Source organism: Nycticebus coucang, chromosome 18 (assembly GCF_027406575.1).
Source record: "Nycticebus coucang isolate mNycCou1 chromosome 18, mNycCou1.pri, whole genome shotgun sequence".
Lineage (NCBI taxonomy): Eukaryota > Metazoa > Chordata > Mammalia > Primates > Lorisidae > Nycticebus > Nycticebus coucang.
Genome location: NC_069797.1, coordinates 65,251,919 through 65,274,104, shown reverse-complemented (window position 1 = coordinate 65,274,104; position 22,186 = coordinate 65,251,919). Strand labels below are relative to the sequence as shown.

The 22,186-nt window shown below is 40.4% G+C and overlaps 1 protein-coding gene across 3 annotated transcripts in view; it reads left to right on the top strand.

Annotated features, from left to right (window-relative positions):
* NOL11 (nucleolar protein 11) overlaps nucleotides 1-21,818 on the top strand; it is a 28,929-nt gene extending 7,111 nt beyond the window's left edge. For 2 of the 3 annotated variants that reach the window (XM_053570815.1, XM_053570817.1), the window contains 14 exons: nucleotides 286-343; nucleotides 648-792; nucleotides 3,850-4,038; nucleotides 8,229-8,305; nucleotides 12,369-12,492; nucleotides 12,949-13,034; nucleotides 14,018-14,092; nucleotides 14,929-15,113; nucleotides 15,268-15,393; nucleotides 16,412-16,642; nucleotides 17,193-17,271; nucleotides 17,776-17,868; nucleotides 21,138-21,245; nucleotides 21,360-21,818. In XM_053570815.1, the coding sequence (XP_053426790.1) occupies nucleotides 286-343; nucleotides 648-792; nucleotides 3,850-4,038; nucleotides 8,229-8,305; nucleotides 12,369-12,492; nucleotides 12,949-13,034; nucleotides 14,018-14,092; nucleotides 14,929-15,113; nucleotides 15,268-15,393; nucleotides 16,412-16,642; nucleotides 17,193-17,271; nucleotides 17,776-17,868; nucleotides 21,138-21,245; nucleotides 21,360-21,476 (1,693 nt within the window). In that variant the 3' untranslated portion in view covers nucleotides 21,477-21,818. The remainder of the gene's footprint in view (nucleotides 1-285; nucleotides 344-647; nucleotides 793-3,849; nucleotides 4,039-8,228; nucleotides 8,306-12,368; nucleotides 12,493-12,948; nucleotides 13,035-14,017; nucleotides 14,093-14,928; nucleotides 15,114-15,267; nucleotides 15,394-16,411; nucleotides 16,643-17,192; nucleotides 17,272-17,775; nucleotides 17,869-21,137; nucleotides 21,246-21,359) is intronic. The other variant, XM_053570816.1, reaches the window with a different exon arrangement.
* Nucleotides 21,819-22,186: the final 368 nt, after the last annotated feature.

Here is a 22,186-nt window from a genome sequence, read left to right as displayed (position 1 = left end):
AGGACTGCAACAAACTGGTCAACATAGAGAGGTGTTCGACATAAGGAACTAGGCCTACTGTACTGATACACGTCTGATAGATGTCTGATTTATGAAAATAAGGTCAACTTAAGGAGGTGGTCAACTACGGAGGTTTTACTGTATTTTGAAACACCAAATTAGGTATTCTCTGATGTCTTTCTGGCTCTAAAAGATATTTAATAAAAGATTGATTAAATTTTGATTGATACTATGTTTCAACTGGTGGTGTTTGCCATCATGTAATTTTTCTTACTTCTTTTTTAGGTGGACAAAGCTTTTCCTAGTATTTAAGCATCCTGTTTTAATTTTTATTACTGAAAAAGTAAGTGATATATTCAGTTCCTGGCCCATTTCGTGAAATTTCAAAAATTGCCCATAATATTTTTAAAAGTAAAGTGGGACTTTAGTATTTCTCTTAGAAGATTTTTAAATGTTTTTGTCTGTGAAGTATTAAAACATATATTAGTAGTCACTAATTATAACATTTTACATGTAATTGAACAAGAAGTTTTTAAGTATTCATTGATGTGATTACAATGAGACAACAGTGTTGTCTGCTTTTAACATACTTAAATGCGGTTATGTGGTTAAAATGGCAATATTTATAAAATAACTTTTTTTTGCAGCATGGAAATTACTTTGCATATGTGCAAATGTTTAACTCACATACCTTAAGTAAATACACACTTATAGTTGGGCAAGAGGAAAAAATTCTTATACAAAGTTTTACTGCGTCTGTGGATCGGAAATTCATCTCTTTGATGTCATTATGTAAGTTTTTTTCTTTGAACCTTCAGTGATATTGTAGGATAGTGTATATATTTTTAATCTTAGGCTTTCTGAAGCCTTCTCATCTAGCCTTTCCCCTTCTGTGTTCCCTTCTAGTGTTTATATCCTCACTTCACATATCTGGTCATACATTCGATCAGTGGTGCTATGTTTTGAGGAGCTGTTGAAGTACTTTTGGCAAAACAGTTTTTTCTGTAACTTTTATATCTTGAAATTTGCTATAAGCAATAAATGACAATATAATACTGATAAAAAAGAAAAATACTGATTAAAAAAAAAAGGCCCAGTTCTTTGGAGACTAATAGAGCAGCTTTGACCAGTGCCACCTGCTTTTTACAGATTTTTAATGCCTTGGATTCTCCCTCTATATAAGGGCCTAAAGCAGTGGTTCCCAACCTTTTTGGCACTAGGGACGGGTTTCATGGAAGATAATTTTTCCATGGACAGGGTGGGAGTGATTTTGCTGTAAGTCTGCAGGCAATTGATTTATTATGGTCTCTGTGCTGTCAAACCTCTCTGCTAATGACATGTATTTGCAGTTGTTCCTCAGCACTAGCATCAGCACCTCAGCTCCACCTCAGATCATCCGGCATTAGATTCTCATAACAAGGGTCAACCTAGATCCCTCGCATGCACGCTTTATAACAGGGTTTGTGCTCCTGTGAGAATTTAATTTTGCTGCTAATCTGACAGGAGGTAGAGCTCAGGCGGTGATGCAAGTGATGGGGAGTGGCCGTCAATACAGACGAAGCTTTGCCTGCTTTAGCTGCTCATCTCCTGCTGTGCAGCCCGTTCCTAACAGGCCACAGGCCACTACTGGGTCAACCAGGGGTTGGAGACCACAGCTCTAAAGTAAAACCCTAGTTTTCAACTTCCATAACCCCACTTCAGGGCAAAAAAACCCCACAAAACCTTTGTGATGCCCTCTCTCCCTCACCCTTCATGGCTTCTTTTAAAGTTGTTTTGAAAAGGTAAAGGACAAATAAACAAGAACAGTATTTAGAAAATATTTCCATATTATCATAATTAAAATTCTTTATGAAGTTTTTTTTTCCCTTTGTTAAGTTTTTCTGGGTGGCGCCTGTGGCTCAAGGAGTAGGGCGCCGGTCCCATATGCCGGAAGTGGCAGGTTCAAACCCAGCCCCGGCCAAAAACCACAAAAAAAAAAAAAAAAAGTTTTTCTTTCTTTTTTTTTTAAGAGACAGAGTCTCATCTTGTCACCTTCAGTAGAGTGCTGTGGCGTCACAGCTCACAGCAACCTCCAGCTCTTGGGCTTAGGTGATTCTCTTGCCTCAGCCTCCCCAAGTAACTGGGACTACAGGCACCCGCCACAACACCCAGCCATTTTTTTGTTGCTTTTTGGTTGGGGCTGAGTTCAAACCTGCCACCCTTGGTATATGGGGCCAGCACCCTACTCACTGAGCCACAGGCGCCACCCCTTTGTTAAGTTTTTCAATGTGCAGATGTTTGTAATAGCTATTAAGGAAAAGACTCTAATCATGTATCTTATCTTGAAGGTCGTTGGAATGCACTTAATGCTTTAGCTTAATGAACGTGTAAGTGAAGAAGTCTAAACCAAAGGATTATGTCAATCTTCGTGTAGCATAGCTATAACCTGGCTCGGTGCCTGTAGCTCAGTGTTTAGGGTGCCAACCACATACACCAGGACTTACAAATTCAAGCCCAACCCGGGCCTGCTAAACAACAATAACAAAAACAACAACAACAAAAAATAGTCAGGCATTGTGGCAGGCACCTGTAGTCCCAGCTACTTGGGAGGCTAAGGCAAGAGAATCACTGAAGCCTAGGAGTTTGAGGTTGCTGTGAGCTGTGATTCCCCGGCACTCTCCCAGGGGTGACACACTAAGACTCTGTTTCAAAAAAAAAGCTATAACCACATGAAATTGTCCTAATTCAGTTGACCTATAAGAAATAGTAATTTTAACTACTTGGGAGGCTGAGGCAGTAGGCGCACCTGAATCCAGGAGTTCTGGGCTGGAGTATACTATGCTAGTCAGACATCAGTATGGTGACCTTCTGGGAGCAGGAGTCTACCAGGTTGCCCGAGGAAGGGTGAGCCAGCCTAAGTCAGAAAAAGAGCAGGTCAAAAACTTCCGTGTTGGTCAGTAGTGGGGTCATGCCTGGGAATAGCCAGTGCCCTCTAGCCTGGGCACCCCATCTTAAAAAAAAGGAAATAGCAGTTCCATATGGTTTTTAGGGTAATTGAGTAAGAAATGATGTAATGTATAGACCAGATGCTAATTACTTCCTAATAAAGCCTTTTAGGAACTAGATTATCTGTGTTCCCCGCCATCCCCCCTCAGTATTTCAATTTGAATGTACAATTTGCAGTTCTTGGCTTTTACTACATTTCTTTTTTTTTGTAGAGACAGAGTCTTACTTTATCGCCCTGGGTAGAATCCATGGTGTCACACAGCTCACAGCAACCTCCAACTCCTGGGCTTAGGTGATTCTCTTGCCTCAGCCTCCCGAGTAGCTGGGACTACAGGTGCCTGCCACGCTTAGTATATGAGGCCAGTGCCCTACCCACTGAGCCACAGGCACCACCCACTACATTTCTTTTTCTTTTTTTTGAGACAGAGTCTTACTGTGTCACCCTCGGTAGAGTGCGCCGTCATCACAGCTCACAGCAACCTCAAACTCTTCTCTTGCCTCCACCTCCCAAGTGGGCACCTGCCACAACTCCCAGCTATTTTTTTGTTATGGTTGTCATTGTTTAGCAGGCTTGGGCTGGGTTCAAACCCACCTGTCTCGGTGTATGTGGCCAGCACCCAAAACACTGAGCTGTGGGCACTGAGCCTTTTAATACATTTCTTACTGAGGTTTTTATTAATATACTCCTCCCCCCAGTTTAAGTTTATAGTATATTCTTTCAGGGAAAACATAAAGTGATGTAATAATTTTTCTGGTTGGATTCTTTATCAAATTGGTAAAGTCTCATGAATAACCTAATAAATTTAACTATTATATAGAAGTGTTCTTTATATAATAATGAAAAACAAATATTGTTTCCCACAGGCTCTGATGGATCTATATATGAAACTTTGATACCAATACACCCAACTGATGCAGAACAAAATCAAAGGGTAGTTAGATCACTTTTACTCAAGGCTGTTGCATCTGGTAATGCTCAAAAAGGTATTGCACTCACTGTCCTGGATCAAGATCATGTAGCAGTCCTAGGAAGTCCCCTGCCAGCTTCTAAAGGTAACTGAAATCCAATCAATTAAGAAGGCTTTTGCATTTTTCCTCTAGTGTGCCTTTTAGTCTTTTCTTTTTCATTTCTCTCTAACCATTGTAATTCTTTCTCTTTGTTGCTATACTTATTTTTGTAGCTTCCTAATTCTTCTTAAATAGGTATTCCATTTCATTTTGCATTGATTGATCTCTCCAATACACTTCTTTGTATCACTACCCTGCTCACAATTATAATGTCATAACGAAATGGAAATGACGAATATCCATTGTCAGCCTGTCGGCAGTTGAAACATTGATAACTCTTGCCCTTGACCCCTGGCAAACACAAGTCTGCATTCTGCCTTTATGGATTTACCTATTCTGGATATTTCATATAAATGGAACTACACAATACCTTTTATATCTGTCTGCTTTCTTTTAACATGTTTTAGGGGTTAATCCACATTGACAGATCAATATTTCGTTCCTTGTCATGGCAAAGTAACAGTCCATTGTATGTATATGTACAATTTATTTGTTCATTCACTGGTGGACACTTCAGCTGTTTCCATCTTTTAGTTACAGTGTACAGTGTACAAACATCTGCATACATGTATTTGAGTACTAATTTTTAATTCTTTTGGTACATCAGTGTATTTGCTGGTCCATGTGTTAATTATGTGTAACTTTTTGAAGAACTGCCCAACTCAACAGTGGCTGAACCATTTTATATTCCCACTAGCATTGTATAAGGGTCCCAGTTTCTCTATATTCTCACTAACACTGGCTCTTTTTCCTTTTTTTGGATTATAGCCATCCTAGTGGATGTGAAGTAGTACCTCATTATTGTTTTGATTTATATTTCCTAATGGCTAGTGATGTTGAACGTTTTTCCATATGCTTATTGGCCATTTATATCATCTGTGGAGATATTCTACTCAAGTACTTTGGTTTTATTTATTTATTTAAGACAGAGTCTCACTTTGTCACCCTCAGTAAAGTGCTGTAGCATCATAGCTCACAGCAACCTCAAACTCTTGGGTCAAAGCAATTAATTCTCTTGCCTCAGCCTCCCTGGTAGCTGGGACTATAGGCGCCGGCATTCAGGTATTTTTTAGAGACGGGGTTCTGTTCTTAACTGGGGCTGATCTCAAACTCCTGAGCTCAGGCAATCCACCGGCCTCAGCCTCCCAGAATGTTGGGATTATAGGCATGAGCCACCATGCCCAGCCTACTTTGCTTATTTTTAAATTAAGTTGCTTGTCTTTTTCTAGTGGAATTGTAAGATTTCTTTTTGTATTCTGGATACTAGACCCTTTTCAGACAAATGATTTCTAAACAGTTTCTCCCGTTCCGTGGGGTTTTTTGTTTTCCTGATAATGTTCCTTACTTAATGCACAAAAGTTTTTAATTTTCATGTGCTTTTGGTACCACATCTAAGAATCCATTGCCAAATCCAAGATATATAGATTTACCCCCCATGTTTTCTTCTAAGAGTTTCATGGTTTTAACTCTTTGTTTATGTTGTTGATTCATTTTGAGTTCATTTTTGTGTATGGGGTAAAGGAAGGGTCTAACTTTATTCCTTTGTCTGTGACTCTCCTGTTGTCCCAGCATCATTTGAATGGTCTTAGAACTCTTGTTGAGAGCCATGGATGACTCTTAGTTTTCTAATCCATTGAGCCAGTACCATACTATTTTGATTACTGTAACTTTATAGTAAGTTTGAAAATCAGCAAGTGTGCGTCCTTTGTACTACTTTTCGAGTTTGTTTTAGCTATTTGGGCCTCTTGAAATTCCATATTCAATTGAGGTTTGATTTTTACATTTCCATTAAAAAAAAAAAAAAAGGAATGCCTTGATTAAGTAGATTGCTTTGTATGGTATTCCCATCCTAATAACATAAGTCTAAGTCTTCTAATTCATGAACACAAAATGTCTCTATTTGTTCATGTCTTCCTTAATTTCTTTCAGCAGTGTTTTGTAATTTTCAGTGTGCAGGCTTCTATCTCCTTAGTTAAATGTGTTCCTAGAGGGTGGCGCCCGTGGCTCGGTGAGTAGGGCGCCGGCCCCATATACTGAGGGTGGCGGGTTCAAACCCGGCCCCGGCCAAACTGCAACCAAAAAATAGCCGGGTGTTGTGGCGGGCGCCTGTAGTCCCAGCTACTCGGGAGGCTGAGGCAAGAGAATCGCTTAAGCCCAGGAGTTGGAGGTTGCTGTGAGCTGCGTGAGGCCACGGCACTCTACCGAGGGCCACAAAGTGAGACTCTATCTCTACAAAAAAAAAAAAAAAAATGTGTTCCTAGAGATTTTGCTCTTTTATATGCTAATATAAATGAAATTGTTTTCTTTTTATATTTTTTCATTTCTACTGCATAGAAACTCAACTGATTTTTGTGTGTTGATCTTGTACCCAGAAACTTTGCTGAATTTGCTTATTAATGCTAGTCTTTTGTTGCGGATTCTTTGGGATTTTCTCTATCTAGAATTATGTCATCCGTGAATAGAATTGGCTTTATTTTTAAATTTGGATGCCTGTATTTTTCTTTGTGTTACCTGATTACTATGGCTATAACTGGAATAGCCATGGTGAAAGTAGGCCTCCTTGTCTTTTTTTGGGGGGGGTGGGGGGAAACAAAGTCTCAAGCTGTTACCCAGGATAGAGTGCTATGGTGTCATAGCTCACAGCAACCTCCAACTTGGGCTCAAGCGATCCTCTTGCCTCAGTTTTTTCTATTTTTAGTAGAGACGGAGTCTCAATTTTTGCTCGCACTGGTCTTAAACTCCTGAGCTCAAGCAATCCACCCGCCTCCATCTCCCGCGCCCAGTTGAGGCCTCCTTGTGTTTTTTTGTTTGTTTTTTTATCACCCTCAGTATGGTGCTGTGACATGGCAGCTCACAGCAACCTCCAACTCCTGGGCTTAGGAAATTCTCTTGCCTAAGCTTCCCGAGTAGCTGGGACTACAGGCGCCCACCACAATGCCCAGCTATTTTTTTGTTGCAGTTTGGCTGGGGCTGGGTTCAAACTTGCCAGCCTGGGTATATGGGGCCGGCGCCCTACTCACTGAGCCACAGGCACTACCCATCCTTGTCTTGTTCCTTATTGTAGAGAGAAAGCTTTCGATCTTTAATCATTGAATGTGGTGGCAGCTGTGGGTTTTTCATAGATGCCTTTCATCATGCTGAGGAAGTTCCTTTGTTTCTGGTTTTGTAAGTTTTGTTTATCATGGAAGGATGTTGGAATTTGTCAAATGCGTTGTTTGTGTCAACCATGATGATCGTGTGATTTTTTTTCTTTTGTTCTGTTAAAGTGTTGTGTTACACTTATTTTCCATGGTTGGAATAAATCCCATGTGGTCATGGATCTTAATACACTGTTGGATTCAGTTTGTTAGTGTTTGGGTGAAGATTTTTTTCATCTATATTCATAAGGGATATTGGTCTGTAGTTTTTTTCTGTGGTATCTTTGTCTTGGTATCAGGCTAATATCCTCATGGAATAAATTAGGAAGTATTCCTTCCTCTTTCATATTTTGAAAGGTTTTAAGGTTTGGTGTTAATTCTTTTTTATTTATTTTTTTTTTTGTGTAGAGCCAGAGTCTCATTGTACCACCCTCGGTAGAGTGCCGTGGCGTCACACAGCTCACAGCAACCTCCAGCTCTTGGGCTTACGTGATTGTCTTGCCTCAGCCTCCCGAGTAGCTGGGACTACAGGCGCCCGCCACAACGCCTGGCTATTTTTTTGTTGTTGTTGCAGTTTGGCCGGGGCTAGGTTTGAACCCACCACCCTCGGCATATGGGGCCGGCGCCCTACTCACTGAGCCACAGGCGCCACCCTGGTGTTAATTCTTTTTATTTTAACTCACCACTGTACTAATAAGGAAGTGTTAATTCTTTAAATGTTTGCTGGAATTCACTGGTGAAGCCATCTGGTCCTGGGCTTTTCTTTGTTGAGTATTTTTTTATTATTATTATTATTACAGATTCATAACTAACCGGTAAAGACCTCCCTTCAGGCCTCCCTTTTCCAAGAATCCACTTCTCATGATGACCTCTTAGGCTTTTGAATTCCTGTGACAATAAAATAATCTTCATAACTCATTTTTATACTAAATAAAGCAGAATTTGTATATTTAACTATTAACTCCCTCCCACTCTAAAATAACATTTATTTATTTATACTTGGTACTTTCTCTGAATTTGTTATGTCTTATTTTATAGAATGCCTCTCCATATGGAACATAAAATTTCAGACACTACAAACTTCAAAGGAATTACCACAAGGGACTAGTGGTCAAGTAAGTTTTTTCACTTGATGACTTTTACTTTTTCTTCTTTTATGTATTTATTCATTTATTTATTTATTTATTGGGAGACAGATCTCACTGTGTCGCCCTTGGTAGAGTGATATGGCACCACAGCTCACAGCAACTTCAAACTCTTGCTCCTAAATGATTCTCTTGCCTCAGCCTCCCAAGTAGCTGGGACTAAAGGTGCCCGCCACAACTCCCAGCTTTTTTGTTTTGTTTTGTTTAACAGGCCTGGGGCTGTGTTAAAACCCACCAGCCCTGGAGCATGTGGCCAGCACCCTAACCATTGCAATATAGAGGCCCCCAGATCGACTTGTTTTTTTAGGGACAAGGTCTCACTCTGGCTCAGGCTGGTCTCAAACTGCTAAGCTCAAGCAATCCACTCACCTCGGCTTCCCAGAATGCTAGGATTACAGGCATGAGCCGCCACCCCCGGCCAAGACCTATTATTTTTAGGAATAATTCTAAAAAATTATTTTAGGCCAGGCACAGTGGCTTAAGCCGGTAATCCTAGCGTTCTGGGAGGCAGAGGTGGGTGGATTGCTGGAGCTTTGGAGTTCAAGACCAACCCGAGCCAGAGCAAGACCCTATCTCTAAAAATAGCTGGGCATTATAGCGGGTGCCTGTAGTCCCAGCTACTCAAGAGACTGAGGCAAGAGAATCACTTGAGCCTAGGAGTTTGAGGTTGCTGTTGAGCTGTGATGCCACAGGAACTCACTCTGGCTCAGGCTGATCTCAAACCTGGGAGCTCAGGCAATCCACCCATTTTGGCCTCCCAAGTCCTGGGATTATAGGCATGAGCCACTGCACCTAGCAAAAAATAAATAAATAAATAAATACTTCAGTAGTTTTTCTTAAAATAAATTAAGATTTCTTGGGCGGCGCCTGTGGCTCAGTCAGTAAGGCACCGGCCCCATATACCGAGGGTGGCGGGTTCAAACCCGGCCCCGGCCAAACTGCAACCAAAAAATAGCCGGGCGTTGTGGCGGGCGCCTGTAGTCCCAGCTGCTCGGGAGGCTGAGGCAAGAGAATCGCTTAAGCCCAGGAGTTGGAGGTTGCTGTGAGCTGTGTGAGGCCATGGCATTCTACCGAGGGCCATAAAGTGAGACTCTGTCTCTACAAAAAAAGATTTCTTCTTTCTTTAACCTAAATTACTAGATTTATTAGCCATGCTTAGGGGCTAACACCTGTAGTCCCAACTTTACTTAGTGAGGCAGAGGCAACAGGATCACTTGAGCCCAGGAGTTCAAGGCTGCAGTGACCTATGAATGTAGCACTGCATTCCAACCTGGGCAACAGAATGAGAATTTGTCTCCAAAAAATAAATTAAGTAAATAAAATATTATATTTAATTTGGTTATTGTTTTAATAATTTACTATGTTTATACTTCCAAAAGGTCAAATTATAGCCAATTTTCTGTGTTCTCAAAGGAAAACAGTCAGTTAATAAAAAAAACAACTTTTTCTTAGCTGCTCTTTGGTTTGATCTTTTTGCCTCTGTAGTTGAACTATAACCCAAAGTTATTACTTCTAATAAATTAGTATCTTAGGTTATATATTAAATGTTACTGTGGAATTACATAAAAATACTTAAAGAATTAAAATTTAAGCTGACTATAAACTCCTTGCAGCAATGGTTTTGTTCTCCATTGTATTTCCTTTTCTTTCTTTCTCTTTTAAATTTTTTTAGTAGAGACAGGATCTCACTGTGTTGCCCAAACTAGTGCAGTGGTGCAGTCATAGCTCAATGCAGACCCAAACTCTTGGCCTCTCTCTGTTTCATTTTCAGTGCCAAGCCAAGGTGTTCAAGAAGCATTGGTTGTTGGCTCGGTGCCTGTAACTCAGTGAGTAGGGCACTGGCCACATAACACCTAGGCTGGCAGGTTTGAGCCCAACCTGGGTCTGCTAAATGACAATGACAACTGCAACCAAAAAATAGCCAGGCATTGTGGTGGGCACCTGTAGTCCCAGCTACTTGGGATGCTGAAGCAAGAGAAATCGCTTAAGCCCGAAAGTGTGAGGTTGCGGTGAGCTGACTCCCCGGCACTCTACTGAGGGCGACATAATAAAACTATCTCACAAAAAAAAAGTATTGGTTGTTTAGTGGATAGATATTTATATACAAATAAAATGGAAATCAAGGCAATAGAATGTTACTGATAATTTTAATAAGAGGGGAAAGAGACTAGGTTTCTCAGCACACAATTTAATTTATATTTTAAAAAAGTAATGTTAATAAAATTATCCACTCGCCAATTCTACCGCTGTAACAAATTTATTTTTGTATTCCACGTTCCTTTAAGATTTTAACTGATAGACTTGTTTTATTTTTACACTCTTATAATTAGAATCATAAGATATAAACTGTAGTCCCAGCTACTTGGGAGGCTGAGGCAGGAGAATCGCCTGAGCCCAAGAGTTGGCGGTTGCTGTGAGCTGTGTGTCGCCACAGCACTCTACCGAGGGCCATAAAGTGTAACTCTGTCTCTACAAAAAAAAAAAAGATATAAACTGTATTAAATTCTGATTTTTTTTTTTTTTTCCGTGAGACAGACTCATTCTGAGGCCCAGGATAGAGGGCAGTGGCGTCCTCATAGTTCACTGCATCCTCAAACTCGTGGGCTTAACTGAGCCTCCTGCCTCAGCCTCCCAGTTGCTGGGACTATAGGTGCATGCCACTATGTCCAGTTGATTTTGCCTTTTTATCTGTTTTATAAATTTTATTTATTTATTTATCTTTTGAGACAGAGTCTTACTTTTTGCCCTGGGTAGAGTGCCATGGCGTCACAGCTCATAGTGACTCAAACTCTTAGGCTCCAAGTTATCCTCTTGCCTCAGCCTCCCCAGTAGCTGGGACTACAGGTACCCGCCACAACACCAGACTATTGTTTTTTTGTTTGTTTGTTTGTTTTTTAAGACATAGTGTCATTATGTCGCCTTCTGTAGAGTTCTGTGTGTGAGTCACAGCTCACAGCAACCTCAAACTCTTGGACTCAAGCGATTCTCTTGCCTCAGCCTCCCAAGTAGCTGGGACTAACAGGCACCTGCCAGGACGTCTGGCTGTTTTTTGTTGGACTTGTCATTGTTGTTTACTGGCCCGGGCTGGGTTCGTACCCACCACCCTCGTATGTGGCTGGTGCCTTAACCACTGTGCTATGGACGCCGAGCCAACGCCAGACTATTTTTTAGAGATAGCATCTAGCTCTTGCTGAGGCTGATCTCAAACTCCTAAGCTCAAGCAGTCCGTCCACCTTGGCCTCCCAATGTGCTAGGATTACAGGCATGAGCCACCTCACCTAACCCGATTTTTCTTTTTTTTTTCTTTTTTTCTTTTTTGCAGTTTTTGTCCTGGGCTGGATTTGAACCCGCCACCTCCGGCATATGGGGCAGTGCCCTACCCTTTGAGCCACAGGCACCACCCAGCGATTTTTCTGTTTTTTATAGAGATGAGGTCTCATTCTTTTTTTTTTTTTTTTTTTTTTTTTAATTTGGCCGGGGCTGGGTTTGAACCCACCACCTCCGGCATATGGGACCGGCGCCCTACCCGCTGAGCCACAGGCGCCGCCCGAGGTCTCATTCTTGGTCAGGCTGGTCTTGAACTCCTTGCCTCAAGTGATTCTCCCACCTTGGCCTCCTAAAGTGCTAGGATCACAGGCATGACAACCTACCCCTACCCCACACTGATATTTTTTTAATTTAGTGCATCATAACAGTTTGCCCTTATTACAATAGGCTGAATAATTATTATGTTGATAGACATATCAGAATGAGAGCATTAGTTTTAAACAGTTCAGTTACTTTAAATGTATGTGTTGATTAGAATTTTCTGAGTCAAAAATGTCATGTAAATCATGCTTCATTCAGACTTGGGCAAAAATAAGAGCCCAAGAGCACAGTAAATTGTGCATGTGAGATTCATGGAAAGTTACTTGACTTTTTCTTGTTCTTTTTTGTTATACTATGATAGCTTCCACAGCAAATTATTGTTACAAGGCTTCGTGACACCAGAATTTGTAAGCAAATATTCTGTTTTTGATAACTTTTTTTATAGCTTTGGTATTATGGGGAAAATCTGTTTATGCTGCACGGAAAATTTCTAACTGTGATTCCATACAAGTGTGAAGTGTCATCGTTAGCAGGTGCCCTTGGCAAACTCAAGCATGGTCATGATCCAGGTAGGAACATGCTTATATGTTTGTTCATTAATACAAACTGTTTTATTAGCTCCTAGTTTCATATGTAGATTCCCCATCCTCCTTTATACAGGGTCTGTTCTTAATTTTGAACTTTGCCACTGTTCATTGAAATATACCTAGAATCCATATTGCCAAAGAGCCATATACAGTGTGTTCTTCCTATTTCAGGGCCCATGGGAGAACACCCAAAGCAAAGTCAATTATACTTCTACTCTCCCTTGTTTACCCATGGCTTTATCTGTTGACTTAATGTTGCTGGGCATGTGATTCTTTAATTGTATTATGGTTTACTGATCTGAGGTTATCAGTAAAATTACATAGCCTCTAAAGCTTCTTTTGAATTGTACATGAGTGGTTGTGTTTTATTGTTCTTTGTTTAGTTGGGTATATGCCAATCAAAACATTCCAGAAATTGTACATTTTGTGTTTTCTTAGGCACCCATTTCATGCCCCATTTTGTAAACTGGGAAACATCTCAGGGATGTGGGCTTGGATCCCAGAACTCAGAGCAGTCAAGAACTGTAAGTTTCGTAATCAAAATAGAAATGTCAGTGCAAATGTCGAAAAAGAGAAAGACTAAATTATTTATATCGTTATGGATCTTACAGCTTTCATCTTGATGACTAGTCATTTTGAGGCTTGAACCCAATTACCTTGTAACCTTCATCCAGAAATGACACATGTAGTCTATTAGTTATTTTTTATGGCATTTGTGTGTGGCATTAAGGCCTATGTGTAAAAATGGACCAGTTTGCAAATAGTAATAAAAGCTTCCTCAGTACAGAGATTTTATTTTGTGTTTAAATAACTAAAACCAGGCTGGGCATGGTGGCTCACACCTGTAATCCTGGCACTCTAGGAGGCCAAGGCGGGTGGATTGCTTGAGTTCATAGGTTCAAGACAAGCCTGAGCAAAAGCGAGACTCCCATCTCTACTAAAAATAGAAAAACTGGGGGCGGCGCCTGTGGCTCAGTCGGTAATGCGCCGGCCCCATATGCTGCCGAGGGTGGCTGGTTCAAACCCGGCTCCGGCCAAACTGCAACCAGGAAATAGCCGGGTGTTGTGGCGGGCGCCTGTAATCCCAGCTACTCGGGAGGCTGAGGCAGGAGAATCGCTTAAGCCCAGGAGTTGGAGGTTGCTGTGAGCTGTGTGAGGCCACAGCACTCTACCAAGGGCCATAAAGTGAGACTCTGTCTCTACATAAAAAAAAAATAGAAAAACTGAGGCAAAAGGATTGCTTGAGGCCAAGAGCTTGAGGTTGCTGTGAGCTATGAGGAAGCCATAGCACTACTCGGGTGCTAGAGTGAGACTCTGTCTCAAAAAAAAAAAAAAAAAATTACGTACTTAATTTCAAAGTTAAAATCACATTTTCCTATAACAAATCTTACATTTAAAAGCTTATTAGATTAAATGCGCATTTCTTTTCAGGTGTTTTCTGTTTTTCTAGATGTATATTGGATCTTTTGTATTGCTTTGTAATCCTAATCAATTTACTTTATTCTAGTTAAGGAGACGAAAAACTGATGAGAATTTACTGCCAGAGGTTCCACCATCCAAACAACTTTTATTAACCATAAAGGTAAATTTAGTTTGATGTAAGCATTCCAAATTGTATATAAGGGCGGCGCCTGTGGCTCAGTGAGTAGGGCGCCGGCCCCATATGCTGAGGGTGGCGGGTTCAAACCCAGCCCCGGCCAAACTGCAACAAAAAAATAGCCGGGCATTGTGGCAGGCACCTGTAATCCCAGCTGCTCGGGAGGCTGAGGCAAGAGAATCGCGTAAGCCCAAGAGTTAGAGGTTGCTGTGAGCCATGTGACGCCACGGCACTCTACCCAAGGGCGGTACAGTGAGACTGTCTCTACAAAAAAAAAGAAAAAAACAAATTATATATAAAATCAGCACATCGTACCCCATAAATGCATTAGTATATACAGCTATGATTTAATAATAATAAAAAAACAAAAAGATAAATTTAAAATATAAAAAATCTGAAAAATGAGCTCAAGTGATTAAAAGAAATCCTACTTTTCATTCCATCTTATCTTTCTGATCCTTTTTATAGCTAGAGCTAACAGTTGTATAGTATCTCATGGTTGTCAGAGTTGATCCAGTATTTTCTCTTATTGGACTCCGCCATCTCATGAGAGTGATGTTATGTTGTTGGCTTCATTTGTTTCTTATTCAGCTCTACATTAGATATATTTGCAATTTAGCCTTCTAAAGATTTTAATTTTTAAAACCTTGAGGTTTTTTCTTTGCATTTTATTTGTGTAGCAAATTGTAGTATCATCTCTAGTTTCTTAGGAATGCACAAATACTGTTAGTGATTTGAGAAAATGTTGTGCTAGGAAATTTTAAGTTCAGAGTAACATTTATTAATATGCCAGACTCAATTCTTTAATTCTGCCTTTTCAGAAAGATTCAGAAAAACACATTGAAGTGGAACTACGTAAATTTTTGGCTATGAAACAGACGCCTGACTTTCATGCTATAATTGGAGACATAGTAACAGGACTTCTGGGAAGATGTAAAGCAGAGCCATCATTTTATCCTCGGAACTGTCTGATGCAGCTTATCCAAACACATGTAGTTTCTTACAGGTAGATGTTTATGCACACTAAACTTAACATGCATAACTCTTTTGACCTTGTTTTTTACAGCTCTAATTTTCTGAAACTCTGGAAAAGCTTGTAAATTATTTGAAATTGAGATTTTCCTTAATACATAATAATGATTCTGATTTTTTTGTCTTAGCTTGTGCCCTGACATAATGGAAGTTGCCTTACAAAAGACAGACATACAACTGTTACAACTCTGTCTACAGCAGTTCCCTGACATCCCCGAATCAGTCATTTGCATGTGCTTAAAACTTTTCTTGAGGTAAGTTAGAATGCAGTGGTCTTTTTCCTTCATTATATTTGTAATCTGTTAAATTGTTGATTTCAGGCTGGGTGCAGTGGCTAACACCTGTTATCCTAGCACTCTGGGAGGCCAAGTGGGGAGGGTTGCTTGAGTTCAGGAGTTCAACACCAGCCTGAGTAGGAGTGAGACCCTGTCTCTACTAAAAACAGAAAAATTAGCCAGGTGGTATGATAGGTGCCTGTAGTCTCAGCTACTTTGAGGCTGAATCAGGAGGATCCCTTGAACCCAGGAGTTTGAGGTCACTGTGAGCTAGGTTGAGGCCGCAGCACTTTAGCCTGGGCAACAGAGTGAGACTCTGTCTCAAAAAAAAATTCGGCTCAGTGCCTGTAGCTCAGTGAGTAGGGTGCCAGCCACATATACCAAGGCTGGCGGTTTCTAGCCCAACCCGGGCCTGGGCCTGCTAAACAACAGTGAAAACTGCAGCAAAAAATAGCCAGGCTATTGTGGTGTGCACCTATAGTCCCAGCTACTTGGGAGGCTGAGGCAAGAGACTGGCTTAAGCCCAAGAGGGTTGCTGTGAGCTGTGATGCTATAGTACTCTACAGAGGTTGACAAAGTGAACTCTGTCTCAATAAAAAATAAATAAATAAAAAATAAATTGGGCTTGGGGCCTGTGGCTCAAGCAGCTAAAGCACCAGCCACATACACCTGAGCTGGTGGGTTCGAATCCAGCCTGGGCCCGCCAAACAACAATGATGGCTGCAACAACAAAAAAAAACTAGCCGGGCATTGTGGCGGGTGCCTATAGTCCCAGCTACTTGGGAGGCAGAGGCAGGAGACTTGCTTGAGCCCAGGAGTTGCTATGAGCTGTGATGCTACGGCACTCTACCCAGGGCGACAGCTTGAGGCTCTGTCTCAAAAAATAAATAAACAAAAATAAATTGATTTCTAAAACTTAATGTTTATAAAATAAATTTTTTCCCAAATGTTCACTTACTGATAAGAATGGACCTTTTGTTTTCTATTAACATCTTAGCATTGGTGATGACTGTCTTCAAGAATCAGATATCAATGTGGAGTCAGTCTTGGGCTATATTGATACTGTAGAAGATGACAAAATGGACAAGCAAACTGAGATTCTTCAAAATGGCTTCAATCCTGAAGAAGATAACTGCAATAACTGTGGTCAAGAATTAAAGGAAAAGCCTCAGGACATAGCAGAGGAGACCACTTCATGCCCTGTGACTCCAAAAAGAGCAGCTCTGCTGTATCCGTTTGAAATAGAGTATCCCTCTGTTTCTCTTTCCAGGGATATGGTCATCTGCTAAGGCCTAACTAAGGCCATAACTAAGACATTAGATACTGTAAGGGTTTTTTTTTTTTTCCTTTGAAAATAGATTATGTTTAGTGCTAAATGCAAACAACTTACCTAAACCTGTTTTCTTAATTAAGAAGCTATACTAAAGTAGAAGCGCTATCAATTCTAAAGATCAGTATTCTGAATAAATACCAGTTATTTATACTAGTGATGTATTCCAGAAAATCTCTAATGATTAGGAGAGTTGGGTGATAGAGATCTTTTAGAGATGTAAAACTTTTTTATGGTGGTGCCTGTGGCTCAAGGAGTAGGGCGCCGGTCCCATATGCTGGAGGTGGCAGGTTCAAACCTAGCCCCAGCCAAAAACCAAAAAAAAAAAACTTTTTTATAAATTTTAGGAAATTATCATCAATGATAATAATAATTATCATTATTATTCATAATCTCAGCAGAATAGCTTTTATTTATTGAAATAAGATTTTCCTTTAGTCCTAAGTAGAAACGCAATTCTTCATTCCGCCTATAGTGAAACATTTCTTCTGCCTCACTTGAAAGACATCCCAGCACAACATATCACTGTAAGTATTCTTACAAGTCCTATAGAATTTTACTTCTAGTTTATGTTATGCTGTTTAACTAGCTGTTGGGACACTGTAAAGGTTACCAGTTCTTTCTTGTGATTAAGAGGTTGCCCAGATCTCACAGTGAAAAATTGTGCCAAGGAAACTAGAATGGTTTTTGAATGATAGACTGTGACATTTTCCCCCTGCCAAGCTTGAAGACCAAGTTAACCACCTAAGTTATAAAATGAGTGGACAATAAGAAGAACTGCTCAGTAGATTCTCTCTTCTCTACCTATTATAGACAATAAGCCCACCCCCTACCCCATCTCCCCTGACCATGTGAGCTCCTCAGTGATGGCAGGCCCTGTGTTTTATTCCCTTTTGTGTCCCTAAATGTCTGCATATTTGTTTGATGTGTAGTTGAACATCCTCTTAAAATTCTTTCAGTGTTTCTGTTAAGTTTATTGGGAGTTTTTTTATCAAAGTGATAAATTGTCCTTTCCCTCCCCCCCCACTTAGTTATTTCTCCAGTATTTATATTTCCTTTATCTGAAGTGTAGCAAAAATGCTACTATGACTCTTCCTGGAATACACCCTCCAACCCTTAATCAGGTGAGATGATTTTTCTGCTTTTGATTTGTGCTGGGAAAAAATCTATAAAGTTTGTATAGTGTGTCAGCACCTGGAATTCAGTACCTAATTTCTTCTTGTCTCCTACTTCATGTCAATTTCCTTCTTTGTCTGTAACCAAACCCCTGCAGTTGGAGGTGCGGAGAGGCTCCCACTTCAGTAAATTTCTAGATCTATAATTATGTACTACAGAATTTAAGTTCATCTTAAATTCTTCATTATGACCCTTTTCAATAATTTCCTCAGCCTTTTTGAGAGTACAGGGAGGGACTGATAACAATTTGCCCCCTTAATAATCTCTCTATTTTGTAGAGATAGAGTCTAACTCTGTTGCCTAAGGTGCAGTGCAGTGTGTCATCATAGCTCACTACAGCTTCAAACTCCTGAGTCCAAATGATCCTCTTGCCTCAGCCTCCCAAGTAGCTGGGACTATGGGCACATGCCACAATACCCACCTAATTTTTTCTATTTTTATTAGAGATGGGGGTCTCACTCTTGCTGAACAATTCTCCTGCCTTGATCCCCCAGACTGCGAGAGTTACAGGGATGAACCACCATGCCCAGCCAGTAATCTCTTAAGAATAAGAAAATGGGCTTGGCATCCGTAGCACAGTGGTTATGGCACCAGCCAGGCTGGAGGTTTTGAACCCAGTTTGGGCCAGTTAAACAACGACAACTACAAATAAATAAATAGCCAGGCGTGTGGCAGGTACCTGTAAAAACAAAAAGAATAAGAATAAAGATTAATTTAAAAATGTTCTCAAAGAGGGTGGCGCCTGTGGCTCAGTCGGTAGGCCGCCGGCCCCATATACCGAGGGTGGCGGGTTCGAACCCAGCCCCGGCCAAACTGCAACAAAAAAATAGCCGGGCATTGTGGCGGGCGCCTGTAGTCCCAGCTACTCAGGAGGCTGAGACAAGAGAATCGCTTAAGCCCAGGAGTTTGAGGTTGCTGTGAGCTGTGTGATGCCATGGCACTCTACCGAGGGCCATAAAGTGAGACTCTGTCTCTACAAAAAAAAAAAAAAAATGTTCTCAAAGAATCTTATGTTAAACTCTTTTTTTTGTTTGTTTTGTATTTTTTTGTAGACAGAGTCTCACTTTGTCCCCCTTGGTAAAGTGGTATCTTGCCTCACAGCAACCTCAAACTCTTGGGCTCAAGTGATCCTCTTGCCTCTGTTTTTCATTTTTAGTAGAGATGGAGTTTTGTGCTTGCTCAAGCTGGCCTCAAACTTGTGAGCTCAGGTAATCCACCCTCCTTGGATTGGATTCCCAGAGTGTTAGGATTACAGGCGTGAGCCACCATATTAGACCCTTTTTAAAAACAGTATTTATAGTAGGAAACCTTAAAAATTATTTATTGGCTGAGATACCTATAATTACAGTACTTTGGGAAGCCAATATGGGAGGATTACTTGAGGCTAAGAGTAGAGGCTTCAGTGAGCTATAATCGTACCACTGCACTCCAGACTAGTTGGCAGAGTGAAGCCCTGTCTCTTAAAAAAAAATTTCACCAGGCACAAGGTAGCTCATGCTTGTAATCCTAGCACTCTGGGAGGCCAAGGCAGGTAGATTGCTTGATCTCATGGGTTCGTAGGTTTGTACTAAAAATACAAAAAAACTGAGTCAAGAGGACCTCTTAAGCCTTAGAGTTGGAGATTGCTATGAGCTATGATGTTGCCATGGCATTCTACCCAGGGTGACAGCTTGAGACTCGGACTCAAAAAATATAGAAAAAAATTAGCCATGCATAGTGGCAGGCACCTATAGTCTCAGCTACTTGGGAGGCTGAGGCAAGAGGTTCACTTGAGCCCAGGAGTTCGAGGTTGCTGTGAGCTAAGCTGATGCTATGGCACTCTAGCATAGGGGGCAACACAGTTAGACTATCTCAAAAAAAAAAAAAAAAAAAAATTTTTTTTTTTTTCCCCCAAGACACAGTCTCATTATGTCGCCCACTATAGAGTGCAGTGGCATTGCAACTCACAGCAACCTCAAATTCTTGGGCTTAAGCGATTCTCTTGCCTCAGCCTCCCTAGTAGCTGGGACTTACAGGCACCTGCCACAATGCCTGGCTATTTTTTGTTGCACTTGTCATTGTTTAGGTGGCCCAGGCCAGGTTCAAACCCACTAGCCTCAGTGTATGTGACCAGCGCCATACCCACTGAGCTATGGGTGCCGCCCCATTTTGTCTTTCTGACTCAAAAGATCATAGTTTTGGTGTTTTTTTTATTTTGAGACAGAGTCTCACTTGTTGCCCTAGGTAGAGGGCTGTGGCATCACAGCTCACAGCAACCTCCAGCTCTTGGGCTTAGGTGATTCTCTTGCCTCAGCCTTCCAAGTAGCTGGGATTACAGGTGCCCGCCACAATACCCAGCTACTTTTTTGTTGTTGTTGCAGTTTGGCCAGGGCTGGGTTTGAACCTGCCACCCTCGGTATATGGGGCTGGTGCCCTACTCACTGAGCCACAGGCACCGCCCAAGATCATAGTTTTATGTTATTCTGCAATTTATTTTTTACTCATGTTTTAGACATTTCCTGGACCAATACACATATATCTGCCTCCCTTTAGCCATTTTACAGATATATCTTAATTTATTTGCTAGTGTTCTATATTGATAGACATTGAAGTTATTTACAGTTTTTTGCTATTGTAAACAAACCAGTGAGTATCTTTATACACATATCCTTGCATATTTATGAGAGAACACCTGTTGGATAAATCGCACAAGTGAAATTACTAGATGAGAGGTGCCTGTCTTTTCAGTTTTCAGAATGCCAGATTAACTTTCTGAAGAGTTGTGACAACCATCACCACTACTGTCACCAGGGTCTGAGGCTTTATTTTTCACACTTAACTCACATTAGTTTTGTCAGACTTTTGAATATAGATAACAGATGTTAACCTTAATTTACATTTCTTTGTTAATGAGAGAGATGAACTGTCTTAGCTATTTATATTTCTTTTTGTGAACCTGCCTAGTTAGGTTCTTTGTCCATATTTTTATTATATTTCTTGTGTTTTTCTTCTTGGCTTATGAAGTGTTCTGTCTTTTAATAGTTTTATGCTATTCTGCAATTTTTTTTGAAGAAAACTCTCTAATTAATAATTAAGGAAATTAGCCTTTATCAGGTTAGTTGTAAGTTCCTCTTTCCTATTTGTCTTGTAACTATTTGATAAAGCTATGAAGTTTGTAGAATGAATGAACCTAAAATTATATTTAAGATCTTAACTTTCCTTTCCCTGTTTTCTTCAGATTATGGATTGGATATGCCTACTTCTAGATGCTAATTTTACTGTTGTGGTAATGATACCCGAAGCAAAAAGGCTGCTAATGAATCTTTACAAGTTTGTCAGATCTCAGGTTTGTGATTATTTGACATAAATTAAAGTTTATTCTAAAAGTTATAAATAATCATGGAAGATTTGTTTATATGTAGAATTACGGTCAAAGTTACTCTAAAACTTTTTTCTTTAGATAAGTGTTTATTCTGAACTCAACAAGATTGAAGTAAGTTTCCGGGAGCTACAAAAATTAAATCAAGAAAAGAATAATAGAGGATTATATTCAATTGAAGTGTTGGAACTATTCTGATAGTACCAGTTCTCCTTCATAGACATTTTATGAAACTTTTTTATGTGAATTCTTACTTTTCATCCAGACGAGAAAGATGTTTTGTGATCATCACAAGTTCAAGAAAAAAGTGTCAGTGAGTACCTGGACCATTGCTTATTGATGCTTCACATAGGACCCCAGACTTCACATGAACCTATTCTAGATTATGAACATTGGTGGGGAAAGGGTCTGACATTTTTCAAAAATATGTAATTGAGTTGATTTTAAGAAAACTTATTTGTGTATTGATAAAAGTCTAATTTCTTATCACGTATTTTGAATTGTTTTTCTTTTAATAAAAAATGATCATTGAAGCAGTGATTCTAGGAAGAATGTACATTTATCTAAGTCATAAGCTGCCCCAGTGCATCTGTGCTTGTGACAGACATCAGTGCCATAAGCAGGGCAGAGAGGGGTCCTTGTACAGACACGCGCTTGCCTCCTGTCACTTCCCCTGTCATTTACCTACTTCCACGCTCCTGCTTATGTACTCAGAGATGGAAAAATATCTCCTCCTATACAGTATCTCTCAGATGACCTCTATGACAAGTTTATAAAAAATTGCACTATAAAAATGTATTAGCATAGCCGGGCCATGTGGTGGGCACCTGTAGTCCCAGCTACTTGGGAGGCTGAGACAAGAGAATCACTTGAGTCCAAGAGTTTGATGTTGCTGTGAGCTGTGACGT